Below are 10,035 nucleotides of genomic sequence, written 5' to 3'. Positions count from 1 at the left end.
ACTTATTCACAGTAGTAACATCTGTCACAGAGCAAACTCAGCCAAGGCTGCTCCCAGCCTCCGTATCGCTGACCAGTCCCTCCTTACGTAAGTATCAAGTCCATAGAGCTTGGCAGCTCCCCCATCACCTGCATGAGTGAGCTTTTATCACTGCACTCCAGAAACCACCTGGATAACTTGTGCCCTGCTGTGTTGCCCTTCCAGCAGGTACTTAAAAGTTCCCCCTGAGGACCAAGGCCACCTTCTGGTTATCTGAAGAAAGTCTCCTCTACTTCTTCCTGATCAGGTAGTTTGTAGCAGACAGCCACAGTAGCATCATCCATGTTGGTCTGCCCTCCCTCTCATCCTAGCCCATAAATTCTCAGCTAACTCATTATCCATCTAAGGCAGAGTTCCATGCATGCCTTCTGCTCTCTCACATAAAGGGTACTTCTGCTTTCTCACCATCTTTCCTAAGGAGCCTGTATCCCTCCATGGCAGCACTCACATCATGCAAGCTATCCCACCCACCCAGTCTCTATTATCAAAATGAGATTATAGACCTGAAAGTGCACACAGACCTCTAATACCTCCTGTTCCCCATGCTGCATGTGTTAGCATACAAGCCCTCGCTCATGCTGATTTCCCAGAAAAGTTATGAGAGCTTCCCCATAATGCTGTTCTATCAGCACTTCCTTATATTCATACATACACTTGAAGGGAGGGGGGAAGCTTCTACCCTATTTTCTTGTTTTAAAAATCTCTCCTTGAAATCATATCACCCTGTACTCTTTGCTTACCAAACCAATCCACCACTTCCTCACTTAATTGTAGGTCATCATCTCTTCCCCTAGCACCACGTCCATCACTCCTCATTTAAAGCTCTTCTCAGCAGACTGGCCAGCCTGTTGAAAAGATGCTTTTGCCCTATTTAATCAGGTGGCACCCATCTTTTCTTAGTAGTCCTCAATCCTCACAGAGGGTTCCATGGTCATAAAAGCTGAATCCCCTTTATCAACACCAGCTGTGCAAGCAATTGTTGACCTGCAGGATCTGTTCACTCTGCCTCAAGCACTTCTTCCTCACTAGAAAAATTGAGGAGAAAGCCATCTAGGCTCCCAAGATGTTGAATGCGTCCCCAGAATAAGGTAGTAGTCATGCTTGAAATGCTCCAGGTGTCCCCTGGCAGTATTGGGGATGCCCATGTGGAAGAGTAGCAGTGATTAACAGTTTGAAGCTTGTTTCTCCACAACATCCTGTATCCAAGTCCCTGATGAGCAGCAAACCTCCCTAGACAGCAGGTTGGGTCAGCAGGTACAGGCCTCCACCCCATGCAGCAGGGACTTCCCCTCTACTGTCAGTCACCTTGTTCTCCTGGTGCTCCTGCATGGCACAGGCTCATCTGGCACAGAGGCTTCATTGGAGAAAGCTCCCAACCCCTTGTCTGCTACCAGGGTACTGACTCTGTTCTGTACCTGCAGACCTGCAGCTGCAACCATCCTCCAGTGCCAGGAGTTACAAGCTTTCAGTCTTCACCATCATGGGAGACTCCATTTCCTGATGCGATGAGCACAGACTCTGCCTACCCATCCTATAGGAATGAAGGAGATTCAGGTTCCTGAAGCTGCAGGGTCTCAGAGAACATCCAGTTCATCCCTTTCTCATCATCTCTGATGCTGTGTAGGCTGCTGACCTCCTTCCACAGCTCCTGGTGACACACACTTTCCACCTACGCACACCCCCTACAAGCACAGAGCCTGTATCTCCCAGCCCCAGTGAGAGGCCCCAGGCAGCCTTCCCCAGCCTCAGGACAGCAGAGCAGCCGAGCAGGACATCTATGCCAAGGCACCAGGGACAGCTGATCCAGGCAGTGCTGGGGACTGTGACCCGCAGCACACCACCACCACGGCTGAGCACGTGTATGCTGCCCTGTGAAGGCTGCCGGACCCCTTCTGCACAAACTGCTGCACTCCAAGCCAGCTCTTCCATTGGCATCTCTTCAGCACCTGCTGCAAGGCTGCCTGGCAGCCGCAACAAGGCTCAGCTGGGACAAAACCTTCCACCACCCTTTGGCCAGAAGCAGCTCACAGAGCTTGCTGGAAGCTGCTAGATCAGTTAGATATTGCTAGAAGCAGCCACAGCCTCCTTTAGCTATCCCTTCCCAAGAGCAGCACCAGACACCCTGATGTTCCTCAGAGGGTTTCCAGGCGTCCCCCAGCAACCCTAGAAGAAGCTTCTCGAAGATCTTGAAGCAGAGGCAGGAAACTGCTGCAGCGCATGCTGTGTCCATTGGGCACCTTGGCTAGCTGTGCTCTCGAGTCAGGGAGGAGGGCAGAGGGCAGCCCCTCTCACAGGCCTCGGCTCTTCTTCAGCACGAGTTTTAACTCTTTGGTTTCACTGAAGGTTAATGTATCAACAGTAGAGCACAGTCACCAAAAAAACCCAAACTTAGCTTCAGCGGATCGCAGCCCCTTCAGCCTCTCGGGAAGGAGGTGACTACTGCCTCCCTCCACAAAATGGCCGAAGCCGTTCCTTCCCGTGGCAGTTCCTGCCCCGTTTCCCCAGCGCACAGACAAGGTCCTCCATGGCAGCGGCACCCAACCCACGCAGCGGGGCTCTCCCCTCCCGCTGGGACCCGGCCTCTCCTGGCCTCCGATTTGGGGGCGAAGAGCCCCAGCATGAGGTTAACTGTGAGTGGGACCAGCCCCAGCATGGGTGAGTGGGCGTGGCATGGGCGTGGCAGGGGTGCGGCAGGGAGGAGCACAGGCACCAGCCCTATAGGGAGGTGCCTGTGTGGGGCTGCAGTTGTAGGCAGGTGGTGGTGTGGGTCCCTGTGGTCCCTGTTGGCTGCTCTGGTGTCTCCCAGGATGGCTGGCTTGAGGGTGGACTTTGGCTTGCTCCTGGAGCCCCTAGGCTTCATTAAGGTCCTTGAGTGGGTGAGTGGGGCTGGGGACATACAGAGAGAAGCCTTGTTCTTCTTGTGGGGCTGTTTCTTCTTCTTTCCCGGGCCTGGGTTTGTTCCTCTCTCCTGGCTGGGTGTGACTGCAGAGGTGTGTGCTGATGGGCTGCCCGCTCCTTGGCTCACGTTGCTGGTGGTGGGTACTCAACACCGAGCTGCTCTTCAGCCAGGTTCTCTGGCTGGGAGGGAAGGAAAGAGTTCTGCAGATACATAAAATCTATTTGTTAATTACAAGTTTGTCATGGTAACTTGTGCTGCTGTGTGTTGTGCCTTCTGATCATAGGGGGCTTAGGGTTTTGCTAGTGAACAAAGGGAAAATGAGAGCTGCTTAGAGAGTCAAGCTGATGTGCAATACTCTGAGCATGTACCTTCTAGCTACCCTAATCTACAGTTGTGGATGTCTGAGTCTCATAAAAATACTTCCCTTACTGGCTGCAAGAGGTACTGTGCTGGCTTTTAGCATTTAAAAAAAAAAAAGTAAAACAAAAAACTTTTGCTTTTAGAGCAAGAAGGGAGAAGCTAAAGAGCTAAGAAAAACAACAGAATATTCAAAATGTTTTTTGTTAGCAGTGTTGCTCATGGGTTTGGATCATAGAAACTTAATATTTTCATTACCTCTTGACATTGCTTCATACTTTGCTATTGCTAACTTTGTCTTTGCCTTCATTAGCTGTTCCAGATAAACATTATTTCCTTTGTGCTCTAGTCGTGTGCACTAATGTGTCTATGTATCAATTCCTATAGATTTTTTCCATCTTTGCTTTTGCCACATGTGGTGGCTTTCAAGGTGAAACTACCCTTCTAGTTTCCTGCAAAGGTGTGGTAAACAAAACAGTTGCAGCTGCTTTTGCTTATCCATTCAGGTGAGTATTAGTTCTTCAGTTGTCACTCATACAGTAATTACTTATTATTCACCATTTTCCCTATCTGTCTCCCTATGAATATGCACTTACTGTATATATCTGAATGAACATGTGAAACCTGGCTTGCTGTGTAGCTGCAATAAATAAATAAATATTTAGTTGTAACTGTTCAAAGCATTGCTGTTGTCAGTGTCCTGTGGAAAGAAGTAGGTAGAAATGGCAATAGGCTGTATTCCCGCTTTGAATCACTCTACCTTAAGCTCTAGTCTAGCAGTGCATGACTGCTATAGAAGGTAATTAATAAGCAAAACAATACAATTAATCTTAACAGCCTATTTCTTCATCAATTTGTAGTTGCTTTGGAGGCACAGATAAGATTATTTTGGATGTGCCATTATCATATTCTTGTTTAAAGACTGAATGGAAAATACTTACTTTTCAGTTTATTCCACTGTGGTCTCAGTGAGGGTGTTGAGTGCACAAAAATGAAATAGTCCAGTGCCATTGTAGTGCCCTGTTAGAGACATGCTCCTTTCCTGGAGCATGAGGAGGAAGATTTCCTCTGTTCTCACAGCTGCACAGTACACTGAGTGTGGAGTTAGTGTTCCATGTGTATTCAATAAGTATAGAAATAGATTCAGAGGCCAGCTAGTAAAAACTACTACAGGAGCACAGAATTTGGTCACAAAACCCAGCATTGTAACAGCACTTGGAGAGGAGAGTAGGAATCTGAGATGATTCTATGCTGGTCACTGAGTAGTCACTGGTAGTCACACAGGTTTTATTGAACTGCCTGTGATTGTATTTTCTTGTAGCTGTAATGCAACTGAGTGCCTTTAAGTCCTGATCCTCTCATTTAACTGCCAGTCTCTAAAATAATGTTGTTAAGTCTGTTTTCAAATTGGGGTTTCTTTCTTCAGTTGCTTTAAAGATGAGATCTAGATTCTTCTCCTGAAGTTGCTATTGTGTATCTCAGTGCAGGATGGGGAACAATCTTCAGATATCTTGACAAATCTTTGTGTTGTATAACTGATATATTGTGCAAATATAAGTTGTCTCTTAGAGTAAACTTAGACAACCAGAATGCTGAAGCACTGTTACTGTGAAGCATGACTGTATAAAGTTTCCACTCTATAGCAAACTCTAACTAAAAGAAGGATATAATATTTGCAGGCTGAATACTGTTGTATTTAGTGCACCAGACCCAAAACGCTGTGGTGGTACTTGGACTGATGTCTATCTCGTGGGCAACTTCTCCTCTTCTGCACAGTTCTTTGTTATGCTTGCAGTGTTGGTATTCCTCTACTGCATTGCTGCCCTTGTGGTATACGCTGGATATAAGCATGTGTATCAGCAAAATAGCAAGTTTCCATTAACTGTAAGTAACATTAAGACATTTTAGTGTTTTGCCTTTGAAACCACAAAGAGATGAGAAATACAGCTAATACAAGAATATCTGCATAACTAAATAATATTCAGTAGTTCCAAAAGTAAGATGCAGCATGAGCACAAGTATCTCAAACTAGTGACTACAGAGTTAAGGAGAAAAGGCAGCCCAAAGCCTTTCAACATACACAGCATCATACCTTCTGCAGGTATTGAAGCAAAGTGGAATGAAGTTCTACCTTCTCAGGTGAATAGTGTCTTCACCACAATTTTCTTTTCTATCATGATTTGAATTTACAATTGTTCCATAGGTGGAATCTCCTCTTTTAGTCTCTGGGAATTTTCCCAGTGTAGAGCACCTGCTGTGCAGATGCAATTGGCAGAGGGCAAATAGTTATCTTGTGAATTTTAGTCACCTTAAATACCAAAGCCCTGATTCTCAGAGTGAGAAATTTCAGAGCATGCCCAGAAACAGACTTAGTGACCTTTCAAGGCAAATTTTAGCATAGCAGCCATCCAGATTTAAATCCTCTGCCCCTTATCCCATGTCACCCCCACTAAACTTTGACTTAAATTTTTATAATGTAAATGCTAGGCATCTGATTTTAGAAACTAATTTCTTACAAAGGATAAGACTCCTTATGCAAGAGGCACACAGTTTTGTAGCTCATTGTCAACGCAGAATATAATATTGTTAATGGCTAAATTTACTTGTGAATGTTAGCGCTGATGGAGTTATTTTGGTGATGTAATTGATACTGTCTCTGCTTTGCTCTCAAGTACATTAATGCAAAATTTTTTTTAACCTACTAATGAGCACTTCTCTTCTGTAGGACTTGGCTATCACTGTCGTAACAGCCTTTCTGTGGCTGGTCAGTACTTTTGCTTGGGCAAAGGCACTTGCTGATATCAAAATGTCCACAGGGGCCAGCATTATTTCAAGAATTGAATCTTGCAAAGCACGAGGAACAACTTGTCGTTTTGCTTCTGTGACCAGCATGGGAACTCTCAACGTGTCTGTGGTATGTATGCCTTCCACCATATGGGTACAATAAATGTGATAGAAAATAGCCAATGGCACCTGAGAGCCCCGTTCCACTGATTGCATGTGTTGCTTTATGTGTTAAGATTGCTTTATGGGTTATCAGTCATTCAGGCCCATTAATACTGTGGTAAAACACTGACCAAAGTTTTCTTTAGAAGGAAACTTGTTTCTTCAAAGAAATTAAGGGAAACAACTTGTAGGATCTGTCTCTCAAGCTCCTAGATGCAGCATTTCCAGACACATTTGAGTCTCTATATTATTTCTGCCTGTAGCCAAGAGCACCTTACAATATCTTACTGAGCCACCCAAGTGGTTTGTTGACTGATGTAAGTAAGAAGGAAACACTATGCTTCCTGCTCTGTCTTTTGGTGTTGAACCTAGCTTTTTGATCAGCTGTGAGCATTTTTACACATTGAATAGAGGTTCCTTCTAACACAATGATATAAAGCTCATGTTTATAGAAAGAACCCTTTACAGAAGGGCAAATTAGGCTTATTTTAGGATATTCCTACTGAATCCTGCTTTTCAAAACTCTGGCTGTTATTTGTTCGCCCAGTAATAATTAATCATATGCACTAGATGTGCATATGCAGAGGTGCTGAGTGACTGAAAAGAATTTCTCTAATTCCATGCAAAGGATAGAATAAGTTGACTATCTGATTTCTAAAGAGGTCTGTTAAAATAGTTTGTAATACTCTAAAGCATGTGAAAATGTCTACCCCAAATCAAAGGGGTGTCAAAGATGGCAGTTGTTTCTGGCTTGCCTTGAAGTCATATTCTAGGGTGTTGGTTGGTGTTTGGTTGTTTGTGTTTTGTTGTTGGGTTTTTAAAAAAAAAAAAAAAAAATTTAGTCTCACCTTTTTTCTAAACCTACAGGTGTTTGGCTTGCTTAATATGGTTTTATGGGGAGGAAATATTTGGTTTGTATATAAGGACACCAACCTACACAACGAATCAAAAAGGATTTCTCAAAGTCCAGGAATATATTCAGCTCAAAGAGGAATATAAAAACAAGGTGATACTTTGAAATGCGTCCACTACTACATCACATTGCCAAGAGCACAGAGCCATTAAGATTTACTTCAATAATAACTGATAATACTTTGTACAAACTTCTGTTTTGTACTATGGGTTGACATAAGGTCTTGGATACTCCAGTTGAAGTGTTTCATTATCTTGAAATATATTATGCCTTTTGAAGCTGTGCAGCTTTTTATTACAGTCTTTGAAGAGCAAAATGTTGAGGTTATCTGGATGCTGACCCTTTCAGGTTCTTAAATTAGCCTCATAAGAGGAATGGGTGAGAAGTGACTGCATTTGGGTTATTACTGACACTTCTTTAGTTCTAACAAGCCTTGGCTGAAAAATGAAATTGAAGTGCAACTAAGGCATTTGAAAATGCAGTTCAGCTTCTTCCTGTCAGTGATGGCTTTTGCAAGTGAGTGAAATTCGACTCACAGCTCTGTCATAACTGCAGCCATCACATGTTGGTTTCCAGATATCCCGTTCAGATTACTGTATCAAATCTGCTGACAGGCCTGTCCGGAAGGACATTACTTCTGTCTTTATTGTGTTGTTACTATTTAATGGCTGAGAACAATCTCTGAACAAGAGGATAGCTTATAGTTTCACTATAAATTCATTTAACAAAGATAAGAGAGTGTATAAATGTGCAACAGGTGACTTAAATACTTAAATAAAAAGGTAAATCATGGCCTGAAACTCTTACAGACCTCTAGAAATCAAAGCTGATATGTTCTAACTGCTAGTGTCTGGGCTTCTATGAATTTTGAGGTGCATGAGCAATGCTTGTGTGTGATAGGACATAACTGGAGATGGCTGAATATGACTAAGTCTTCACTGATGTTGTTCAGCTTATTCATTGGGAGCAATATTTATTTCTTCTCATGTGGACTTCTTTATTAAGATATCTGACATTGTGAATTGCTCAGAAAATGTTTTCACAAATCTAATAAGCGCTTGTTCAGTGTTTTTTATTTAAACTGTTTAGGATGAAAATTGACATAATAGTGTGTAGATAACAAATCCTTATTGTTCAGTGTGGCAGAGGTACTGACTTTCTGATAGTAAACTTCTGGTCCAAAGAGCATAATAAAATAAGCATGACTGTTGCTGAAAGAATGTGCCTTGAGTCCTTTCTGCTGTAACAGCAATGCAAATGTATTAGCTTTGTAGCTTCTGGGACATGGCTTTAGCTATTGCTGACCTTGCTAGCTGAATGAGTTATCTGTGCTGCAGAAGGGGTTTTTTTACATTGATGCCTTGAATTTTTTTGCCTGGTGCTGCCCAGGACTTCTTTCTGTCAGCCCACGGTGGGTGTGAGGGGGATACTACTTATAACTGTCCAAAACTTCATTTGAACTTCCTTTTGGAAGAGGTAGGAAATGCAATGTTCAGGTGTCCTTTTCTAAAAGCATGCTTTTCTTCTGCATTCCTGGATGAGGGATTTGAAAGCAATGAGCTTCTGCTGTTTCTTGTTTAACAGTACTAGCTGTGTTACTGCCACTTGCCTTGTCTCAGTGGTCACTCGGGTACCAAGTATTATCCCACCTTACAATGGCCTCTTGAGGGAAGATAAGAGAAACGCAGCACACAGTTCTAACTCTTGCATCAAAAGTATGGCAATCAATCATTCTGTGGTCTTCTTAGGACATCCCCTCTGTGTTCTGGACCTTCTGCAACCCAAGAGGCATTTCTCAGCAGAAGACTGGGCCATAGGGTTTAAAAGATGAGTGTGATCTTTTCTTTCATCTCTGCTACCAGGTCCTACACAGCAGAATTGCATTGAGCTATAAATGTAGTATGACTCTTGTGGAAAGGCTGTGTATATAGCAATTACAATGCTGGTGTTAGCTAACACAGAATACAAAGCTTCTATCAAGATTTAAAGTACTGAGTCAGGTAGTTGAATACAAATATAAGGAGGTGTTATTTTTGAAGTGCTCTTGTGCTGGCTGTTCTCCTGCCTCTCAAGAGCCCCTGCTGACAATGACTTTTGTGTCCTTTCTGACCTCTTTGCTTGCATCAGTTCCATGTTCCAAATGTTAACTTTAAACCTTAAATCTTTGTCCATCCTTGAAATGAGTTCACTTTTTACCTAACGGTGCCCTGAACTGACAGTTGTCACAGATGGCTTGTTTTGTAATGTTATATCTATATCATTATGAATACGGAGAGGTACCAAGAAGTGTTGAGGAAAAAAAATTACTTTGTTGCTGCACATAGGAGTCACTTTTCTTTTGTTTTTTTTTTTCTTTTTTGCCAACTCAGGACTACAGACCTTCTCTGTTGCCTTCTTTCTAACAGAAATATAGACATCCGAGATAAAAAGCTCTGTGATGTTTCATCATGGTGAGCTGTGATAGGATGACTTGTACAAGGTTACCACAAAGATCAATATTTAGATGTTTTGGTATTTCTATTACTATATTTTAAATTTCAAAGCTAGATCTGAAGCAAATTAGTATCTGTCACCTGATCAAAGTTAGCACTGCTTTGAGCAGGAGGTTGAAATATGTTGGGTTTTTTTTCCAGAGGACCCTTCTTTGTAATGTTCTTTTTGTCTAATATCTGATGGCCCATTGTCTGCTTTTGCCCTGTTTTTTGTTTTTTTTTTAGCTAGAGGCTCCCTGTTTGCATCATTGTGAATAGTTATTTAAAATATGTATTTCATCATATTACACACGGAAAAACTTCTTTACGGTTAAGGTGACAGAGCGCTGGAACAGGCTGCCCAGGGAGGTTGTGGAGTCTCCTTCCCTGGAGATTTTCAAAATTCCCCT

At 42.9% G+C, this 10,035-nt stretch overlaps 1 protein-coding gene across 1 annotated transcript; it reads left to right on the top strand.

Moving 5' to 3' along the window:
• The first annotated feature begins 2,810 nt into the window (after positions 1 to 2,810).
• On the top strand, positions 2,811 to 7,240 carry SYPL1 (synaptophysin-like 1). The gene is made up of 5 exons (XM_009883547.1): positions 2,811 to 2,915; positions 3,683 to 3,801; positions 4,975 to 5,179; positions 6,021 to 6,209; positions 7,109 to 7,240. The coding sequence occupies exons 1-5, from the start codon at positions 2,847 to 2,849 to the stop codon at positions 7,238 to 7,240; spliced, it is 714 nt and encodes a 237-aa protein (XP_009881849.1). The 5' UTR covers positions 2,811 to 2,846.
• The last annotated feature ends 2,795 nt before the right edge of the window (positions 7,241 to 10,035 follow it).

The sequence above is a fragment of the Charadrius vociferus genome, unplaced genomic scaffold (assembly GCF_000708025.1).
Source record: "Charadrius vociferus isolate BGI_N301 unplaced genomic scaffold, ASM70802v2 scaffold704, whole genome shotgun sequence".
NCBI classification, from domain to species: Eukaryota; Metazoa; Chordata; class Aves; order Charadriiformes; family Charadriidae; genus Charadrius; species Charadrius vociferus.
This window is presented reverse-complemented; position numbering and strand designations above follow the sequence as displayed.